We start from the raw sequence: 22,908 nt of genomic DNA, 5'->3' as shown, positions 1-22,908 counted from the left end.
CTATTCAGAGGTCAGAGAGGTCAGTGCTGACTTCAGAGGAGATAGCCGGTGATGTAGCTGTAAATTAACTCTTAGTTGTCCTGTTTTGGTGCCTCATCTCCCTCCACCCCTCCCCTCTCCATAGACAATCATGAAGACTAGGGGGAGAGCTTCAAACTGCTTTTTCATGCTAAAAATGCATTTTTCGGCTAATAACCCCAATTACGACGTTTCTAAAAATCACCTGTACTATTGATTTCTGCAAAAAAAAAAATGTAAACGACAGCAACACTTTAAAGCCAGCTTCACCAGAACCAAGACTGGTGTATCTGGTCATCTAGGTAGCTCCTAGTCCCCCTAAATACTTTAACCAGCCATATGGATATATGTGCACACTACAGCAGGTCCCTCTCTTTAGGCATCATCTCCTACTTACTTACAGACTGAAGGCCGCATCATCATCTGGAGTTAAAGGGGTAATTTAGCATTACTATATCATTGCTGGTTTTAACCCCAAACAGCGCCACCCTTGTCATCAGTTTGTGCATGGTATTGCAGATCAGTTTCAGTGAAGTGAATGGAGATTTGTAATACTGCACACAACCTATGGATGTGTGGCACAGCTGTGATTTTCTCTAATCCTGAGTAACTCACATGGTATACACTCCGGCCAGGATCCCTAGCGGCGCCGTAGAAAAATGACATGTCAGTTTTCTGCGGCCGCTATTCAGTGAATAGTGGCCGCAGAAAACCCTGTCAGTGCACACAATGGAGCGAGCGGCTCTAACTGCATGCTCCATAGTGTTCTGTGGGGAGTTCTGATGTGGGCGCGCACGCATCGGAATTAAATCTATCAAATCAAGGCTTTCAGGGCAGGAAGATGCCACCGGGGACCACCCCAATGATTCATTGTTCAGGCAGCATTAAAGTGATGACAGGTTCCATATCGACTTAACCAAAACAGCAGGTATCATTGCCTTCCTTGGCATGATCTCTGCTGGCAAATTCCCTTTAAAGTGCAACCCTAGCCAAACACTGACATTCTACTATTAAGCCAAGCAGTTTATTAACAAAAAAAAATTTACTAGTTCCAGAAATTTTTGACTGTCTACAACTAGGCCTGAAATGAAGCCTGTGCCGGCCAGGACGAAATGACCATCAAAACTAGAGTTGAGCGGGCCTGTAAAACTGTTCGGGTTCAGCAATAGTCTCTGACACCTGAACGCTCTGCATTTGAGTCCCTGCAGCTGCAGAGTCCTGGAGAACTTGGATACAGGGTTGCTCAGTTGACATGACCTGCACAGGCTTCTGGCCGGGTCTAGTAATGGACTGTAGGTCACGTCTCCATTCACGCAAATTAAACTTTGTCAGGCTGCAGACCTCCATGGGGCTGACGTTTCACTATATTAGCGCGTTGGAATGTTTAACCTCCGGAGACCCCCTTTACCATACATGACGCTGGGCATCCAGGACAGACGATGTAAGAACGGAGATGAGTCCGGAATGAGCAAGAAGATGTGAAATTGGTCGGTAACTGAGAACGTCAGTAAATGCAGGCGTTTGGCGGGTCTTCAGCCATGGATAGCTTGGTCCCCCCGTCAGCAGATCGATGATGTCACTGCTCCGCCCACCTCAATCTGCCGGTAACACTGCTAGGATCGCTCGCACAATATATAAAATATACATTACATCACAAATTAAATAGAAAGAAACGGCATTCACATCAAGAAAACAATTTCAGCGATAAATTTCCTTCCATGAAAAGTCTCAAAGAAAACATGAAGATCTCAGTCTCGGCACATAGTACTCTACTAGTTTTTTTTTTTCCATTTTTTTTTTTTTTTCCATGCTTTCAATTCATTTCATATTTTTTAGAACTAGTTTTTTTTTTTTCTTCCTCTTTTTAAATAAAATTTACAATAGATATAACAATCTGTATAAGTTATACATTATTTTCACAGCTCGGAATTTTACACTTCAAACGTCACGAGACACAAGTCCTTTTACTTTCATGTACCATAGGATTAGAAAAAAATAATAATAAAAATTCCACCGCCGGCACCGTCAGGTGAATCCACGGGTAGCAGCTCCTACTGTGTGTTGGCTACAAAGAGAGAAGGGGAAAAAAAGTCATTATTGTTAGGATGTTATACTGTAGGGGTGAAAGAAATACTGATAGTAATAGAAGGTTATTGTATTAAAAGTAGTTATCTTGAACAAAAAAAAAAAACAGCGCTACCCCTGCTCTCAGGTTGTGTGTGGTATTACAATTCAACTCTATTCACTTCAATGGAACTGTAAACCGCACACCCAAACTGAGTATGACAGACCATCAATCTTAGATCAGTGAGTGTTCGACTTCCAGAACAGATCAACTGTGACGTATATATTATAGTGGCTCTGCCTGGTATTGCAGCTCATCCCATGGATGGGACTGAGCTGCAGTACTAGGCACAGCCAGTATGAATTATATGGCGCTGTCTGGTAAGCAATGAAGGATCTCAGAGTTGGGGCAGCAATGATCTGATATTAAAGGATCTTTTTGTTATATAGATTTGTAATTTACTTCTATTTAAAAATCTCAACTCTTTCAGTACTTATCAGCTGCTGTATGTCCTGCAGGAAATGGTGTATTTTTTTTCCAGTCTGAGTCAGTGCTCTCTGCTGCCACTTCTGTCCATTTCAAGGAACTGTCCAGAGCAGGAGCAAATCCCCATAGAAAACCTCTCCTGCTCTGGACAGTTCCTGGCCACGCGTCTCTCGATGGGAACAGGTACGAGCTACGGAATCCGGCGGAAATTCTCTGCTCGGATTCCATAGTGTGAACCTACCCTAAGGATTACTGCCACCTTAAAAGGGACCTCACAGATGTGCTGCCTAAATTAACAGCATATTACAATGAAATGTTTCAGAGAAAATGTACTTTAAAAAGGGCTTGTCCGGGATTAGAGAACAATAACTACTCTAGTGCCAAAACAGCGCCACTCCTGTCCTCAGGGTCGTATGAGGTATTACAATTCAGCTCTGTTTACTTCAATGGAACGGAGCTGGAAAAAAAACCATACCCAAACAGTGGTGCTGTTTCTGGGAGAAGGCGACCATGTTTTTGAAAGCTTGGACAACCCCTTTAAAGAGGAGCTGGACACATGGCATTAAGTCCAGGAGGCGTCTGGGATTAGTTGAGAGGTCTTTTCCAGCAGGAAGTGCTGGCTCATCCAACGACTGACAGGCAGGTGAGTGTTGTGGTCTGTGATTGGCTGAGAAGTTGTTGCAGGGACAGTCCATCAGAGGAAGCAGAGAGCAGCAGGGACTGGCAGCAATCATAACAGCAGCTTCAGGGGGATGAGGATAGGAAGGTGTAGTGTCTATATTTTTAGGGAAATGTTTGTCTAATAGATAATCCCACCCATCACCTGATATCTGTACCCTTTATTAAAAAAATAATAATAAATAAAGGACATCTCCAGCCAAAATGTATTTTTTTCATATTACAGTCAAAGTTAGTCGCTTAAAAATGCTAACTTATTTTTTACATGTAATTTCTACATATACTGCGCCCCCTGCTGGACCCTTCAGGTATAGACCAGGTCGTGATGTCACTTTTTTTTTTTTAGAGAAATTGAAGCCTGCCTGATCTACTAAATTGAGGGAAATAGAACCATATGTGCATTTCCCGTAATTAGTGATTAGGAATTTCTCTAGCTTTGCTTATATAATTTTGGCTGGCGTTGTCATTTAAGGGTACTCTGTTATTTAATTGAGGGGGAGGGGCGGTGTTTACAGATCCTATAAAGGATTGGTCATTAAAAGGGGTATTGCAAGTTGTAACATTTTATAGATGGGTTTAGCCTGGTTCATAACTACATCTCCCTTTACTACTGTGGTCTCCACCATTCTCCCTGAGCCAGTCTCGTTCTTCCGCACTCCTCCTGTTTGGGGTACAAATATCTCAAACCAACCATCTATAGAATACCTCTTTTAAAGGGGTACTCTGGCAAAAAAAAATTTCTTTCAAATCAACTAGTTTCATAAAGGTTATCTTCCAGTACTTATCAGCTGCTGTATCGTCCAGTCTGACAGTGCTCTTTGCTGCCACCTCTATCCAGAGCAATAAAAAATCCCCATAGAAAACCTCTCCTGCTCTGGACAGTCCCTGACATGGACAGAGGTGGCAGCAGAGAGCACTGTGCCAGACTGGAAAGAATGCACCACTTCCTGTAGGACATACAGCAGCTGATAAGTACTGGAAGACTCGAGATTTTTAAATAGAAGTAAATAACATTTTTAAATAGAAGTAAATTAAATTATTTAATTAAAAGTAAATAGAAGTAAATTAAATTAGTATATGACTTTCTGAAACCAGTCGATTTGAAAGAAAAGAGAAAAAAAAAAAGTACCCCTTTAATATGGCATGCAGATCTGATAGATTTTTTTTTTATTATTATTTGTATGGGAGATAACACGGTCAACATAGGAAATAAAAGATGGAACACAAGGTCAGTACTGTAAAATGTGTAATGGTAAGCCCCTGGATGAAGACTGACAACAGAAAAACAAAAATGACCATTTCTCAAAATAATAAGTAATGAAAACCCCAAAATGTCAGTTTCTGTTTGCAGGAAAGAACTCATGAAAACTTAAAAAAAATAAATTAAAAAAAATCATGCTTAAAGTTAGCAAATTAGTAGTATGGAAAAGTCTGGACATTAGATTTTCTGAGATAGAAAGGTTGTGCGGGTGGGTGGGGGGCTGACGCTGCGGCCACCATGATGGAAGTCGGTGCGTTCCTCACAGAAGTTGAGTTATGAATGGTAAGAAAAATAACTAAACTATACAAAGGACATATAAAACACGGCACAGACTTGCTGAGCAGCCGCATATTACCAGTCCCACCCTTAGGGAATAATTTTTTACTTTTTTTTTTTTTATTATAAATATTTTGTTAATGCATCAAAATAATCAATCCCTACCCCGGTTTTCTACCAATAGCCAAAATAAAATCACCCATATGGCCAATAATCCAATCAGATTTTTTTTTTAAAAAAACTTTAATAAACTCCAGACAAATCTTATACACTATTCTGCAATGAGGAGTCTGAGGGGCGGGGCATGACACAGCCTTTCAGAACACCAAAGAGAATGCGTCAAATACCTATCCCCCAAGGTCCTGCACCAAAAGTGTTGCTTTATGAAATATCCTTACCTTGGCATGGTAACAAACTTATCACTAAGTAACTTTCATGTTGTTGCATTTTTATATATGTAATTTTTTTTATATGTAAAAGTTTTGTTTTAGTGCCAACTAAAAAAAAAAAAAAAAAAAAAGATGAAAAAAGTAACTTTTTGCATGTTGTTATAAAAATAAAAATTTAAGTTTGTTATTTTTTGCTATAAAATGTGATCCAGTATACGTATACAGAAATGTTAATACGAATAGAATAAGCCAATACTGGATAAATCCTACCACAATGTGCATACAATAATTGAGAAGGATCTCCATGTATATAAATATATCCAGAATCAGGTGGTGCAGCTCTATGGTCATATATACTGAAAGAGTATATGATATATTGCCACCCATAAATTTTCTGCTAATATACCCCAACCAGATCAACCAGTTATTAAGTTCTATGCCCTGGAGGATCAGGCACATCCATGCATTAGCAAAGACGGTCCATTGATTTCAATGAGAACTGTGTGTAATGCTTCGTTTCACCTGCGGAGGTGCTATTGTGACACTGAACACCCTCACTGATCACTGGGCATCTAAGTATGAGTACATCCTGTGGCCAACAATATGAATTCTATATGTATTGAGTCATTTGCCCTAATCCCAATGTGTTGGCTAATTTTTGTTTTTTAATAGTTTGCCTATTTTTGCAGTAACACACGACAAATTCAGATTTAGTCAATTTTATTTACAATTTTTGTACATTTCAGAGCAATACACAATTACATTTGTTTCATATTTTCTGACCTGCAAACAGATACCTTTAATGGAAGAAAAAAAAAAAAAAACTGGAAGGAACAGAAAAAATAAAAATAAAATATTCATTTGATAAAGTACATCCAAAAAAATAAGGTAACAGTGAGACACTGACAAAGCACGACATGTCGTAACCAGAACGTATCCTAAAAGAAAGCCAGGAGAGAAGAAGTCTTTTCTTAAGCGTCTGTATGTATAGTTATATATAATCGTATTTAACATAGAGATGGCCACCGGGTTTTTTTTTTCTATACTTCCTGGAAAAAATAAAATAAAGTAAAATAAAAATAAAAAAAAAATCCACCTTCTAGGGTTTAGAATAAATCTATGTACATCCCCCTTTCCTTTACAAATGCCGATTCACTATCACTCACTTATGTTTATAGACAGGGGACCCCGTACAAGGGGACTAAGTGATGGCCAGCGGTCCCTGGGGACGGTCCTGGTCCTGTTTCAGTCTTTATAGAATTACTAAACATGATGAAGTGAAATGTCAACTACTTTTGTGGGACTTTTCTATGGTTGTCTGACACCCTCCATCCCCAGGCTCCCTATGCACTTTATTTTCTAGCTACAGCGCCGTACATTCTGATGTGGCCACACGTGGTACTGCAGCTCAGCCCATTAAAAATCCTAGAAAACCCAGTGAGGGGGGAGAAGGAAAAAAAAAAAACTTACTAAAAATACTTTTATGGTGGTGACTAAGCTAGGAAAAAGAAACTTATAACGTACAACCTCTAATCTTGCCTACCTTACATGTGGTTGGGATCACGTTTCGAATTGGGTCAGGAGGGCTCGCACTTCTGGGGTGAGCTGCTTGGCAGCCTTAGCTGCCTCTGTGATGGCCTTGCGATAAAGACCCTTTCTCTTCTTGTTAAATCGGGACTGGAAGTTTTCTAAAAAGGGGGACAACTGTGACAAAGCAAGGAAGGAAGTTGTGGGGGACCCGAACCAAGCTATGCTGGCCTCCTGCCGGACCAGCAGGCCGTTATCTTTTCGGCTGACAGTTATGGTGAGTATACGGGCGGGCCACCATGGGAAGCCATATATCTTGGCCCAAACAATGTCCCCAACACATATGGTCCTGCCATCGGGGGTCACGCACTTAGAGACATTTTTGGAAAACACCTTTATTTTCAAGGAATTGCTCAGCTTTTTCTCTTCTTTGGAAGAGGAGGAAGATGATGAAGAAGGTGCATGCATGCTGCCTGGGGGGAAATCAAAGTTTTCAGTAGAACTACACTCAGAATGGGTGGATTTCAGATCATCTGTACTATCACTACTACACACTGACGCGCTGGAAGAGTCTGCTTTCTTTTGATTTAAGGTCATGTAAACTGTGATATTGCTTTTGCTGCCTCGCTTGCTCAGCGCTTGCTGCTCATTCTGCTCGCCAGGCGGGACACAGACACTGGTGTTCTCAATAGCACTGCTGACCTCTTCGGGGCCATTGGAAGGGGTCTTTATTTCTGAGGGGGCCTCACCTGCTGAACGGGTGGCAGTGTAGCGAGTCTGGGGCTTGATACCAATCTTACTGCTGCGCAAGCTCTCAAGTCCAATCTTGAGCGAAGAGTCGTTCTCCTCGTTGCGGTACCTTTGAGGTTTAATGCGTAGTCTCGGCGGAAGGGTCCCTGAGGTGGTGTTCTGAAGGCGTCTGGTAAAGTGGACTTTGCCGTGAGCGTTTTTAGAGGACGTTGCGTCCTTTTGTTTTTTTTGTGCCTTTTCTTTGGCCATTTTTAATACTTCCCGAGCCTTGGCGTGATCCATGTTCTTACTCTGTAGCACTTTCTTCGTGTGCAGTTGCGCTTTCGGGGCGTTGGTTTGAGACGCCACCTTTACCACTTTGCCTCGCCCGTGAGCGAGGTTGGACACCTTGGACACCGGATTTTTTTTCGGACCCTCGCTCTGGCTTTTACCATTTACTTTATGATCAGTTTTGAGTTTCTTATTCACAGTAGTAACACTTTCGTGCCGCCTCCTTTTGCCCTCTTCTAGCTTAAAAGAGTCACTACCAGTCGTCTTCCTGACCTCCCTCTTATCCGCCACCACGTTTTTACACTTATCGCACAACACCTGCCTGGGCCGTAGTTTGATAGCGTTCATGATCGAAGTGGGTTCTTCCCTGTATATTTTCTTTTTGAGTCTTTTAATTTTCCGCGGAGGGGGCTGAGGTATTGACTGGTTATAGGTGTCCCTGATAAATAATGGAGGAGGGTATGGAGCTCCTTCATGAAATAGAGGCGGCGGCTTTGACGTCCACAGGTTGTTATTATTATTAACTCCACAGGGCTCGGTGGACGGGACGGGGCTGACCACATCTACGGGGCTGGTTTCGTTCTCGTTCTTCCCCGACGATGGTTCTTCTTGGAATGATGTGCTTTGAGGCTGAATGGGTTCCTCGGGTTTATTTTTATACTCTCGCTTGGGGTGAACGGTTACAGGGATTCCATGAGGTCCAAACCTGCAAACAAAAAGGGAAAAGGGTTGAAAAATAAAATTTACATCAATCATAACCAAGCACCTAAAAAAAAATTGAGGACAAAACTAAAAATAATATTCACCTTTACAATTACACTGATCTAATATACAAGATGCCTCAGACTCGGGCTGTGTCCCACATGTATGCATTTGCAACCATGCCCCCTTGATGTTGCTGGTACTTTCGCCATGCCCGGCCACAAAGGGGCATGGTTTCAGAGGCGTATATGTGGGAACAACCATAAACGTCAGACAGCTGCCAGCTATTCATCCCAACTTTCACCCCTATACACCTGTAGACTCTTGGCCAGGTATGCATATTCTTGTTCTGAATGGGATGAGGGAAGAAGAAAAAAAAAAAAAAAAAGGATCAGTAAACAGAAGCCGCAATACCAATGTGAACAGAGCCTTGATATTTTATGCCCAATATAAAATGAAGGCTCTGGATTGAGTACGGCCTCTGATGGCAGAGGTCAGGGGAAGGGTCGGACATGTTGGATTTCAACACGCGTGATCCTTGATATTTTAGGGGAAATAAGCAGCCACCATGGTGTCTGGCAGCAGCTTTGTCCCATTCATCATTCACAATACGTGAGAGCTTATGCATTCATGTCTCAGTAAGGTTCTGTGCACATCCCTCATACGTTGGGTACTAAGGTGCCCCACCGATCCCACTAACAGGATCCTTCAGATTCCACTCCTGTAATAAATTGTTGCAAGTACAGATTCTCAATCGTGCTGTTAGCCCTGATAATAGTATTGAGGACCCTGCCCGGTTGCAGTGCCAGGGCAGCGAGGACCCTGTGACATCTGCTGTGATTTTGGAATATGTTACACTGCAGAGCTGGGGCTGCTCCCTGTCACAATCCATACCAACCCTGTATGTCCTCAATACAATTGAATGGTACCCACAACATTGGGGGGGGGGGGGGTATAATTGCTGATTTCCTCCATGGAGGAAGCAGCTGCAGGGAGATTGTTGTCCTTGTGGTGGTTAACCCTTTGTTTCCTGCATTCAGCCCACTCATCTCCCAGCATCAGTGCGAGGGCGGCTCATAGCCGTGGGAATAAGTGTGACGAAACGTGAAAGTGTTCTATAGAAACCTCTCTATGGGCATTACATATTGCACTGTAAGACAGAACTGCCTTTCTATCAGAGATAGGAAACGTTTTACACACACACACACATTATAATATATATATATATACACACACACACAAACACACACACACACAGACATAGGAGTCTTGCATAGCAGCCATCAGTAAAATGCTCTTCCAATATATGCACGCTCATACGCACACACGCTCCATTCTCAATGGGGAGAAAGTTGCTGCCAGGGAGATGTCCAGCAGATGTTGGGGAGAGTTTAGGGGGCCACCATAGACATTAGATGGTCATATGATGCTCACCTAATGTGTATGGGGGCTTGCTAACATTCCCTAGATATCTGCCCGATCTTTTTGTTCTGGAACCTATAAGCCACCATTACAGCATGTGCAGCAGACACTCCTCTAATGTGAATGGCCAGTTACACAGATATACCAATCTATTGTCCATAACGCTCCCCTTATTCTCTCTTATAACAGGATATAAGTCCTGGCAGAGCGGTCAGTGGTGAGCAGCTATATAATAATGCAGTAATCTTATCTGGCCGTCACTGTGTAAACCCTTCACCAGCCGGACGCGACAGGTGCAAACGCCGGTGAGTAAACAGCAATGCAACTGTGCTAAAGAGCGATAGATAAATACTGGGGGCGCCGCGTGTCAGAATCCATGGCTCACCGATGCCGCACTCCCAACCAGCGCCAGAGAAAACTGCTGATAAAAGACTATTTGACCCTCTGCCAAAATGTTGAAACAGAATTATTACATCCGTCCAATAGAGATAAGTGACATGATGGGAAAATGCATTGGGGGGAAAGTATTCTCTGTATATTACTGACTAATGTGCCGGGTATATGGTGATATTACTGCAACCAGGCAGCCAATGCAGTCTGAAGACATTATATGTTGTGTGTGTGAATAAAATTATTTACACACACACACACACACACACACACACACACACACACATTATATATATATATATATATATATATATATATATATATATATATATATATATATATATATATATATATATATATATACACATACATTATTTTTTTTTTTTTTTTTTTTTTTTTTTTTAATTCTAGCAGTGATCTCCAGCTGTTCAAAACTACAACTCCCATCATGCCCGGCCAGCATGCCTCCTGATATCCCGGCATGAAGAAAGTTGCTGGTCTCAGCTTCAGATTGGCACATTGCTATAAAGTGAATGGGGTTTCCATCATGCAAGGAGTGGCAGCTGAACCCACTTCATTTATTGAGGTTTTATACAGTAAAGTGGTTGGGGGGGGGGGGGCACTACACGGTGGATGCAATGCTATGTCCCAAACTGTGGGGGGGGGTCTTTGAGGTCAACTCTTAGGTGGAGATTTATCAAACATGGTGTAAAGTGACACTGGCTCAGTTGCCCCTAGCAACCAATCAGATTCCACCTTTTATTTTCCAAAGAGTCTGTGAGGAATGAAAGGTGGAATCTGATTGGTTGCTAGGGGCAACTGGGCCAGTTTCACTTTACACCATGTTTGATTAATCTGACCCCATAGTGTATCCCTGGGTATTCTTTGAAAGAGTCTACCCACGAAAAACTGCAGATAGCGGACGAGTATTTGATGGTTGAGGGTAGCCCACCGAAACCCTCTGTGATCAGGAGATTGACATGGTCCATGGAAAACAGCTTCATGTTACATTCATCCTGCCAATAGAGTTTAAAGGGGTAGTGCATCGCTAAACAATTATTCACAAAATAACACACTTTACAATGTTATACAACTTTGTAATGTATCTTATGTTAGTGAATGACCCCCTTCTCCATGTTTCCCCCCACCCACGCTAGACCGGGAAGTGTGGTGCATTATACTCACCGTATCTCTTGTCGACCCCCGTCCGCCATCTTGGGACAATGACGTGGTCTTCGGGTGGCCGGCTGAACCGTTCCGACCGTCCCTCACGCTGGCCTCCCCTCTGCCACGATTGGCTGAGCACAGTTATGTTCAGCCAATGGCGGCTGAGCTGCTGATGATGCGGCCGAGGGGGGCTGGCATAAGGGACGGATAGAGCGGTCCGGCCGGCCTCCCGAAGACTACGTCATTGTCCCAAGATGGCGGACGGGGGTCGACACGAGTTGCGGTGAGTATAATGCACCAACACTTCCGGGTCTAGCGTGGGTGGGGAGGAACACGGGGAAAGGGGCCATTCACATACATAACATACATTACAAAGTAATTACATAACTTTGTAATGTGTGTTATTTTGTGAATAATTGTTTAGCACCGCACTACCCCTTTAATGGATTGGCAGCATCTGGGAGCCAAGGACCCCCATAGTTAGGATCTGTGGGGGTCACACAAGTCTCTTTTTGCAGGCAAACCCCTTTTAGTTATTATACAGCAGGGATGGGGAACCTGCGGCCCTCCAGCTGTTGCTAAACTACAATTTCCATCATGCCTGGACAGCCAAAGCCTTTGGCTTTGGCTGTCCAGGCATGATGGAAATTGTAGTTTAGCAACAGCTGGAGGGCCGCAGGTTCCCCATCCCTGCTATACAGAGTATGACTTACTATACAGAGTAGGACTATGTTACTATACAGCACCTACAGGCTTATTCTAATCCATTCCTACAAACCAGCGCCATCAGGTACATCAGCTTTGTATCATATCTGGGTCACAGCCCCCCTGGTGTAACCATCTACAGCTCCCTGTAATAATCCCAATATCCACTCTCGGCCCTGGAACCAAATGACACTCCTGGACGCCAATAGCAGCTTTTAAAGACAACTTGCATTTTAAGCGGTGGTTCAATGAATGGAGAAAAGTCACATTGCAGCCAAGAATCTCCGAAAGACAACAAGCATCCGCATAGCCACAATGCGGTTATTCAGTCCCTGGTCCTAAGTGACCGGATCCACAGTCAGATCCCAGTCCTGGGCCAAAGGCAGGGAGGAACATACATAGTGCTGGTCTGTTACTACAGAACTACAAAACTACAATTCCCATCATGCCTGGAAAGCCAAAGCTAAGGCTTTGGCTGTCCAGGCATGATTAGAATCGTAGTTTTGCCACAGCTGGAGGGGCGAAGGTTCCCCATCCCTGATCACCTGGACTGTAGACGTTGGGGCAGGTGTACGTGGGCAGGAACAATGAACAATGCAAACATTACACGGCAAGATTAGGATAACTATGTATACAGTACTAGCAGCTGGAAACCCTTTTAGAACACGTAAGACCTAGTAAGGCTGTGTTCACATACATTACAACCAGCAATATGCTGTGGCATATCCATAAAGATTAGTAGACCTAACGTGTAACCACATTAAAGGGGGTACTTCGACAAAATTTTTATTTCAGCTGGTGCCAAAAAGTTATATAGATTTGTAATTTATTTCTATTTAAAAAATCTCCAGTGTTCCAGTACTTATCAGCTGCTGTATGTCCTGCAGGAAGCGGTGTATTCTTTCCAGTCTGACACAGTGCTCTCTGCTGCCTCCTCTGTCCATGTCAGGAACTGTCCAGAGCAGGAGAGGTTTTCTATGGGAATGGAAAGAGGTGGCAGCAGAGAGCACTGTGTCAGACTGGAGAGAATACACCACTTCCTGCAGGACGTACAGCAGCTGATAAGTACTGGAAGACTGGAGATTTTTTTTTTATATATATATATATATAGAAATAAAATTACAAATCTATATAACTTTCTGAAAACAGTTGATTTGAAAGAAAAATATTCTTGCCGGAGTTCCCCTTTAAGCCTGCTTCACCACCATTTACAATGATCTCACCAACTATATATATTACACTTAAATACATTATTGCTAGTCTGCAAAGTCTATAAGGCTGTCCTGATGTGAACCCGACGTGTGGCCAAATACAACCTCCTTATAACATAGAAGACACGTTATAGGTGGTGACATTATTATGTTCAGATGCCCATACAGGCAAATGGACGCCATTGCTGAAGCCACAATAGCCATCACACTATTCATCCAATATGACAACCTGAAGACGCTCAGCACCTAAGTACGGCCAGTGTTGTAGCAGTAAGATTGAGTAGTTAGCACATGCAGTGTAAGGCGACATTCACACTGCATATCTAGCGTCAGCTCCCTGATGTGTCGCCGGATATGCAGTGTGAATGTAGCCTGAATGGTACGGAATAGTCAGGTTATATATCAAGGTTACTTCAATGTGGATTAGATGAAACACAAATCATTGTCAATTATTTCTTAGTAGGTGAAGCCACAGCGAAACCACATGTATAGAAAGTGTTTATCCACAACAGGGGTGTCAAACTCAGGCCCTCCAGCTGTTGCAAAACTACATTTCCCATCATGCCTGGACAGCCAAAGCTTCGCTTTGGCTGTCCAGGCATGATGGGAAATGTAGTTTTGCAACAGCTGGAGGGCCTGAGTTTGACTCCTATGATCTACAACAAGCAAAGGCGGCAAGTGACCATGTGATCATCTCATCTGCCGCTACAGGTCTCTACCCCCACAACAATCTGCACTGAAGCCATAACCCCAGATCCGTCCCTGGAAAGTCTTCTATAAGCCAGATGTCACACGTGTCTGTGGACGATACTGGAGATTATTGTGCATCCAGCTACCTGGCCTGTTCATCCCATACACACACAGCTCTGCTACATACAAGATGTAAATAGAGAGATGGGAGGTAATCCCAGCAGAATCCTTCTCTCTATAGACATCTTAGGGGAGAGACAGGAGACCGTATATACATTAAAGTGTCACTGCCATTTAAATATTTTTTTTATTTTTTGCAGAAATCAATAGTACAGGCGATTTTAAGAAACTTTGTAATTAGGTTTATTAGCCAAAAAATGCATTTTTATCATGAAAAAGCAGTTTAAAGCTCTCCCCCCCGTCTTCATGGTTTTCTATGGAGAGGGGAGGGGTGGAGGAAGATGGGGCACCAAAACAGGACAACAGAGAGTTAAAGGACAACTCCCGCGGGACCCCCCCAAAAAAAAAAAAACACAGACACACACAGACACCATACTCACCATCCCTCCGGTGACGATCGCCACTCCATTCGCCCGCCGTCTGCCTCACCGTCACCGCCGTCCAGCGATGTCTCTGATTTCCGGGTCCTGGGGATGGAAAAGGCTGCCAGTGCGCTTGCGCACCGGCAGCCTTTTCATTGGCTGGAGCGCATCACATGGCTTCCAGCAACCTCAGCCAATCAGGGCTGACGAAGCTGGAAGCCATGTGATGCGATCCAGCCAATGAAAAGGCTGCTGGTGCGCATGTGCACCAGCAGCCTTTTCCATCCCATTCACTCTCTATGAAGACGCCGAGTAGGAAGAAGACCCGGACCGCCCCCCGGCTCTGACGTCGTCGTCACCAGATGCCGCCCGGGAGAAGAGGACCGTGACGATCGTAATAGGTAATGTATATATTCTTTAACTTCCGGGCGGGGGGGGGGTCGGGGGTCCGAAAGTGGGGGAAGGGGGCCAGGCCGGGTATTTAACCACATTACAAAGTTATATAACTTTGTAATGTGTGTTAAATAAGCTAAAAAAAAATTTCGTGGGAGTTGTCCTTTAAAGGGGTACTCCAGCAGGGGGGGGGGGGGCACTTTTTTTGCTGAGACCAGGGAGGAGGTGGCCGAGGGAAAAGACGTTCACTCACCTCCCCGGTTCCAGCGGCGGTTCGCGCATCGCGGCGCTCCGGTGCCCGGTTCCCAGCCGCTTCCGGGTGTCTGACGCGGGCCCGAGACGTGATGTCTCAGGTCCGCTCAGCCACTCAGTGAAGGAGGCAGGATCAGTTTCAAGTCCGCTCAGATCCGGCCTCTGTCTCTGAGCGGACCTGAGACGTCACGTCTCAGGCCCGCGTCAGACACCCGGAAGCGGCTGGGAACCGGGCACCGGAGCACCGCGATGCGCGAACCGCCGCTGGAACCAGGGAGGTGAGTAAACGTCTTTTTCCCAGCAAAAAAGTGCCCCCCCCCCGCCCCGCTGGACTACACCTTTAATTTACAGCTACATCACTGGCTATCTCCTCTGACAGTTAGCACTGACCTCTGAATAGCGGCTTTCACACAGGTCCAGCTGTGTAATCCTTTGTTCTCTGCTGTTTGCTGGCAACTAATCTCCCTCCTCCCCTCTCCATAGGTTACACAGGGCTCGACTGATGTAAAGAGAATTCCTGATAATGAGCAGTGGATCAGAGAGGGGGGGGGGGGGGGGGGACCTGGGGAAAGTCTTTTTGAATGCAGATAATGGCATATTTGCCTAATAAACCCAATTACAAAGTTTCTTAAAATCACCTGGACTATTGATTTCTGCAAAAAAAAAAAAAAAAAAATACAGCAGTGACACTAAGTTGTTGGGGGCCATGTTTATGGGGTCCTTAGGAAGCAGGCTGCTCAGCTGCCCCGAGATGCACACCAACTGTCCATAGTTTTAGCCCCAGGTGTTCACACATAGCGTTTTAGTGCTATTTAGCCGAGATTGCACAATTCACTGCAAAATAGTGCTAATAGTGTATGAACATACCTTACTAGTCTGAGTTTACCTAAAGGAGTACTCCGGTGAATTAATATTTTTTTTCCTCATTCAAATCAACTGCTGCCAGAAAGTTGTATAGATTTGTAATTTATTCTATTTAAAAAAAATCTTCAGTCTTCCAGTACTTAGCAGCAGCTGTATGTCCTGCAGGAAGTGGTGTATTCTTTCCAGTTTGACACAGTTCTACCCCCTCTGTCCAAGTCACGAACTGTCCAGCAAAGTTGAAGACTGGCCGGCACTTTGTGTTAATATAGTGGTGTGCATGGAAGGAATCGTAATCCCAAATCACATATTAAAAGCAAACTCCCGGCACTCACCAAATGATGTTTCCATACTGCCCAGAGCAGAGAAGAGGGTTTTCTATGGGGATTTGCTACTGCTCACAGAGAGCACTGTATGAGACTCGACAGAATACACCACTTCCTGCAGGACATTCAGCAGCTGATAAGTACTTAGAGATTTTTAAATAGAAGCAATTAACAAATCTGTATAACTTTGATACCTGTTGATTTTAAAGAAAAAAATTATGCTGGAGTACCCCTTTAATAAATCTTAATTGCCAGAGTACCCCTTTAAACTTGCAGACACCTTCAATCATTATAACATGTAATGCTGCGTTTACATGGACCGATTATCGTTCAAATTTGCACAATAACGATCGCATTTGAGTGTAAGCACAGCGAGCGATCAAGCGACGCACGAGAAATCGTTCATTTTGATCGTTTTAACATGTTCTCAAACCGTCATTCGCCAAAAATTCGCTGATCGCTTCGTGTAAACAGTCTTTCAAAGATTCACCCTATGTGAAAGATGGGCTTAAGCGATCCTAAAAACGATCGCAATAACGATTTTTCTTACGATTTATTCGTCTAAACGCTGATCGTTATAAGAACCAAATCGTTGCTTCAAAATTGTTAAAACAATCGATTGGGCGAAATTATCACTCTGTGTAAACGTAGCATTAGAAGCTGAGATCAACTGCTAGAATAAAAGGACAGAGGCACTCACCTGAGCACAGTGCCCTCTCAATAGTCTATGATACTCAAGACAAGAGATGGGGAACCTCTGTCCCTCCAGCTGTTGCAAAGCCATAATTCCCATCATGCCTGGACAGACAAAGCCAAAGTATGCCTGTCCAGGCATGATGGGAATTGTGGTTTTGCAACAGCTGGAAGGTTCCCCATCTCTGATCTAGACTATCTTTAAGGTCGTCAGCATACACTTGCTCGGTTAACATGAGGCATACTGGATTTCAGCATGTGTGTGCATGGTGGTCCTCACAGGTGTCATCTGCTAGATCGGCTCTTGTTTACTGGGCCTATTCCATGGCCTGATAATCGTTTAGCGAGGGCAGCAGGTCCTGGCCAGTGATTGGCTGAGCGGTCTGTCAGCTTAGACAGGTCGCACCGAAGCAGCTTCGGCATGTTTAGGTAAAGTATGGTGCTTGTGGAATCTTATATAGAGATGTGGCGCCCTGAACAAGCATACTGGGGGCTGCACAGATGATGCTTTGGCATCCAATGTCGCGTTCCAATTCTTAGGCCAGGGATGGAGAACCTTCAGCCCTCCAGCTGTTGCAAAACTACAATTCCCATCATGCCTGGACAGCTGAAGGCTATCCAGGCATAATGGGAATTGTAGTTTTGCGACAGCTGGAGGGCCGAACGTTCCCCATCCCTGACCTAGGTCATTCACCATAACTCTGCCAGGGATATGAGGTGTCTGGAAGTGGCTTATTTCCCTCTTCCATTGAGAGCCTAGATGTACGTGTAATAGCCATCAGCCATACATGCAGCTATTGAGATGCTCTACCCATCCATAGTATTCTGCAAGATCAACGCAGTCATGTTTTTTTATTCATGGCCATCAATATCCAGTCAGTGGGGACCCCGACTCCTGAAATCAGCTGTCTCACGTAGGTTCTGTGTGAGACTCACCTCCAGCCAGGCCCAGCTCTACACAGTAGGTAGCCGAGGTATCTGGTCCCATTCACTTCTATAATATATCACTGGTCCAGGTAAGAAGAGCAGCTGCCCTTCAATTAGCTGACCAGCATGGCAGCAGCAGTCAGTCTCCCCCACCAGTCTGATATTACGAGCTTATCCTAAGGATAGGTCATCAGTAGAAAATTCTTTGAAAAAAACTTTAAGCAAACAATACAGGACCAAGTCTTGAGCTTTATCTACAGCAACACCCGAACGACTCCATATTCCACACATTCTGCATTCACACATACGAAGTATGTCATCCGCATGCCCGATTCCGATGTTTTAAAGAGGAACTGTCACCCCCAGTGCCGGAGTGACAGGCTCCCGACCCCCCGATAGAGCACCTTATATGTACCTGATCGCGCCGGGTCTCGCTTCTTGAGACGGTCGGGTGACGGAGATTTCAGCGCCCGAAGCCCAACGCGCGCTCCTGAGTTGAGTCCAACTCTCATAGAGAATGACTGGTGAGTCCGACGCTCCGTCATTCTCTATGAGCGTTGGACTCATCTCAGGAGCGCGCGTCGGGCTTCGGGCGCTGAAATCTCCGTCACCCGACGGTCTCAAGAAGCGGGACCTGGCGCGATCAGGTACGTATAAGGTGCTCTAACGGGGGGTCAGGAGCCTGTCACCCCGGCACCGGGGGTGACAGGTTCCCTTTAAGGCCAGAGTCGCATAGGTGCATTACTGACACGTTTCTGATGCATGCCCTGGGCTGAAGACCCAAAATGACACCTGTCAAATCAGGTTATAAGACCAGGGGTCAGGCCTAAGGGTCCTATTCCACGGACCGATCCGGCCGATTATCTCTCCGTGTAATAGAGACAACGATCAGCCGATGATAGTGTCATCGGCTGATCGTTTATTAAAGTTCAAACCTAAAATCATCTGCACCGACCGCGCATCGCTACGTGGAATAGTGATGCGTGGCGGGCCACCAACGATTTCACAAGCACCATGCTTTACCTAGCATGTTGCAGGTCTTCTCCTGCACTCCTCCTTCCTCCCGTTCTCGCGCACAGCAGCAGCTTCGGTGCAGCCTGTCTGAGCTGACAGACCGCTCAGCCAATCACTGGCCAGGACAGCCGCAGCCAGTGATTGGCTGAGCGGTCTGTCAGCTCAGAAAGGCCGCACCGAAGCTGCTGCTGCATGTGGGAGGAAGAAGGAGCGAAGGAGAAGACCTGCAACATGTTTAGGTAAAGTAGGTGTTTAAACAAGGGCTGCAAGGACATCGGTAATGATGTCCCTGCAGCCCTCGCTTAACGATTATTAGGCCGTGTAATAGGCCCAGTAAACAAGCGCCGATCTAGCAGATTATTAATTATTATCTGATTAGCAGATTGTCATTTACATTATTGATCGGGCCCCCATCGGCCCGTGGAATAGGGCCCTAAGCCTTCCTCCTGTAACATGGATAGATCTGTATTACATCCACACACCTTAAACCACCATCTGTTCAACCTACTGCCATCTTTCCTAATATCCACTCTGCTTCTTGCGTGGTATCTGTCGATGGGAGACAATCATGCACATTAGATCTAAGGGTGTCAAACTTGCTTCCCTCCAGCTGTTGCAAAACTACAGTACCAATGATGCCTGGACAGCCGGAGGCTGATGATAGGTATTGTAGTTTTGCAACAGCTGCAGGGCCGCAAATTTGACACCTACCACTATCTTCCTTTAATGTGTTGCTTTGTGGCTGCTGCAAAACTACAGGACGCCGCTTCAAAACACTGTTCTACAACCCATAGCTCTCTAGCTCTTGCAACCCTGGGAGCTGTAGTTTTGCAACAGCTAAAGAGCCACATATTGGGGGAACACTACTGTGTATGGCCAGCTTTACAGACCACATCCTAAAGAATGAAGATGTGACTTCTATATCGTTCTCACGCTTGGAAGTATCAGACATCACTTCCTTACAGATGCTGATCTTCCCTGCAAAGAAAGGGGAAAAAAAAAATAAAAGAGAAAAATGGTCATTTGCGCTTTCCGTACCTTTTTGACAGATCCATTAGAACCCCTGAGAAGATTCTGTCTCCGTGGCGGAAGGAAACCACCAATGCGTCCTGAATGATGTGATCGAGTGTAACCTGAACTTCAGAACCAGGCACCAGATCACCGATTCCACCAGCGACCGACAGAGGATCGGGATTGTCTATACAAGAGGAGGGAACATCTTTAGTCTGTACATCAGCAGGTGCTGCCGAGGCCTCGCAATCGACCTCTGCCGCCACATCAGAGTTAGAAGAGTCCTCCGTTTTAGTGTCCCTATAAAAAGGATCGTATTCCACGTCTTGAGAATAAGACGCCGGCTTTGTGCAGTCGGAGCTACTGTCCACGCTCGGCTCAGTTTCCACGTGACTGGATTGAGAGTCCAGCTCTTTTTCCGCCGAGCTGATCCCGCTGTCCATTGGGGAGGCTGCAGAGTCCTCTGGCACCGGATCGGATGCAAACACGTCTTTATCTGACCCTTCCTCTGGTTGAAAGAAAGTCTCGACCTCGGGTTCAGGATGGGCCATGGTGTCTTCTACAAGCTCCAAGACACCCACTTGTTCCTCTTTATTTTCTTGTAGCTGAAATGATTCGGGGACAGAGTTATGTGGAGGGTCGGAGATTTCAGCGCAAAGTTGTTGGACTAAACAGTCTGCAATCTGGACAGATGTGGAGACGTCTTCTGCCTCTTTGATTGTTTCTTCATCTACAGTACATGGGATCTCCTCCCCAATCTCCTTCTGCACGTCTGACTCCACCTTTGGCTCAGATATAACCATCTCAGGATCGGGCATGACCATCACGGGCTCAGACATGACCGTCTCAGGATCAGGCATGACCATTTCAGGATCAGGCATGACCATTACCGGCTCAGGCATGACCATCTCAGGATCAGGTATGAGCATCACCGGTTCAGACATGACCATCTCAGGATCAGGTATGAGCATCACCGGTTCAGACATGACCATCTCAGGATCAGGTATGAGCATCACCGGCTCAGACATGACCATCTCAGGATCAGGTATGAGCATCACTGGCTCAGGCATGACCATCTCAGGATCTGGTGTAACCATCATCGGTTCAGCCATAATCATCTCAGAATGGGGCATGACCATCACCGGTTCAGACATGACCATCTCAGAATCAGGCATGACCATAACCGGATCAGACATGACCATCTCAGAGTCCGGCATGACCATAACCGGATCAGACATGACCATCTCAGAGTCCGGCATGATCATCACAGGATCAGGCATAACCATCACCGGATCAGACACGACCATCTCAGGATCAGGCATAACCATCACCGGATCAGACACGATCATCTCAGGATCAGGCATAACCATCACCGGATCAGACACGATCATCTCAGGATCAGGCATAACCATCACCGGATCAGACACGACCATCTCAGGATCAGGCATAACCATCACCGGATCAGACACGACCATCTCAGGATCAGGCATAACCATCACCAGATCAGACACGACCATCTCAGGATCAGGCATGACCATCACCGGATCAGACACGACCGTCTCAGGATCAGGCATGACCATCACCGGATCAGACACGACCATCTCAGGATCAGGCATGACCATCACCGGATCAGACACGACCATCTCAGGATCAGGCATGACCATCACCGGATCAGACACGACCATCTCAGGATCAGGCATGACCATCACCGGATCAGACACGACCATCTCAGGATCAGGCATGACCATCACCGGATCAGACACGACCATCTCAGGATCAGGCATGACCATCACCGGATCAGACACGACCATCATAGGATCAGGCATGACCATCACCGGATCAGACACGACCATCATAGGATCAGGTATGACCATCACCGGATCAGACACGACCATCATAGGATCAGGTATGACCATCACCGGATCAGACACGACCATCATAGGATCAGGTATGACCATCACCGGATCAGACACGACCATCTCAGGATCAGGCATGACCATCACCGGATCAGACACGACCATCTCAGGATCAGACACGACCGCCGCATGCTTCTCCTCAGGCAATGGAGCCATCACGTCTTCTGACTCTTGAGCTTGTAAGATATAAGGGTCGGCCATGACGGTCTCAGGGTTGGCTACGACCGCCTCCAGCTCAGATACGAGCGGCACTTTCTCCTCCGTGGGCAACGTTGTAATCTCTTCTTCCGTTTCTTGACCCCGTAGGATGAGGTCAGGATCGGGAGTCGTCACCCTTGGGGATGCACTGGATTCCTCCATAGTGGTACACGGGGACCCCATTGGCTCACGACCTTCCATTTGCAGGGGGTCTGCCTCCGGGACATGGGGGGCTTCAAGTTGGGGTGGATCTTGTATTAGTGCACACTCAGGTTGGAGCAGGACTGGCTCAGGACTGGGCTGGGGGGAGGGCACACAGGTTATAGGGGAGCGCTCTGCCATTAAGGGGGACCCCCTACTGTCATTGGACTCTTCTGGCACCATGGCTTCAAGGGCAGCTCCACCATGGCAGGGGGAAGGAGGGCAATGAAAGTCTTCCCCCAGTTGCATAGGTTCCTCCATCCCTTTATGTCCAGTGTCCACCACACCCATGTCCCTCCAGGCCTCAGGTAAGGCCTCCGGCCCAGCAGGGGGCGCCTGCTCTCCACTTCCCCAGTGAGTTACCTCAGGCCCCATACACCCCGGCAGCTCCCCGGTGTCAGCCAGCCGCAGCCCCTTCTCTTCACGTCCGGCCTCCCCCGTTTCCGAGGCTTTTTCCCAGCCCGGCTCCTCTGCTCTAGGACCGGGCGGCGCCGCAGCCTCCGTCTCCTCACGGCGCGGCCTATCATCTCCAGAAATCGGCTCGCTGTCTGGCTCGGCTTCTCCTCC

The 22,908-nt window shown here is 45.8% G+C and overlaps 1 protein-coding gene across 2 annotated transcripts; it reads right to left on the bottom strand.

Annotated features, from left to right (window-relative positions):
• Positions 1 to 1,837: 1,837 nt before the first annotated feature.
• PWWP2A (PWWP domain containing 2A) lies at positions 1,838 to 22,429 on the bottom strand. 2 transcript variants are annotated; one of them, XM_069968765.1, is made up of 3 exons: positions 20,054 to 22,429; positions 6,717 to 8,426; positions 1,838 to 2,083 (listed from the first exon to the last, which is right to left on the bottom strand). In XM_069968765.1, the coding sequence occupies exons 1-2, from the start codon at positions 22,339 to 22,341 to the stop codon at positions 6,734 to 6,736; spliced, it is 3,981 nt and encodes a 1,326-aa protein (XP_069824866.1). In that variant the 5' UTR covers positions 22,342 to 22,429; the 3' UTR covers positions 1,838 to 2,083; positions 6,717 to 6,733. The 2 variants fall into 2 exon arrangements, with proteins under 2 accessions (XP_069824866.1, XP_069824857.1); XM_069968756.1 differs by lacking the exon at positions 1,838 to 2,083 and having other exon boundaries at positions 5,877 to 8,426.
• Between the last annotated feature and the right edge of the window lie 479 nt (positions 22,430 to 22,908).

The sequence above is a fragment of the Dendropsophus ebraccatus genome, chromosome 1 (genome assembly GCF_027789765.1).
Source record: "Dendropsophus ebraccatus isolate aDenEbr1 chromosome 1, aDenEbr1.pat, whole genome shotgun sequence".
Taxonomy (NCBI): Eukaryota; Metazoa; Chordata; class Amphibia; order Anura; family Hylidae; genus Dendropsophus; species Dendropsophus ebraccatus.
The sequence above is the reverse complement of the archived record's forward strand: the minus strand, read 5'-3'. Positions and strand labels throughout refer to the sequence as shown.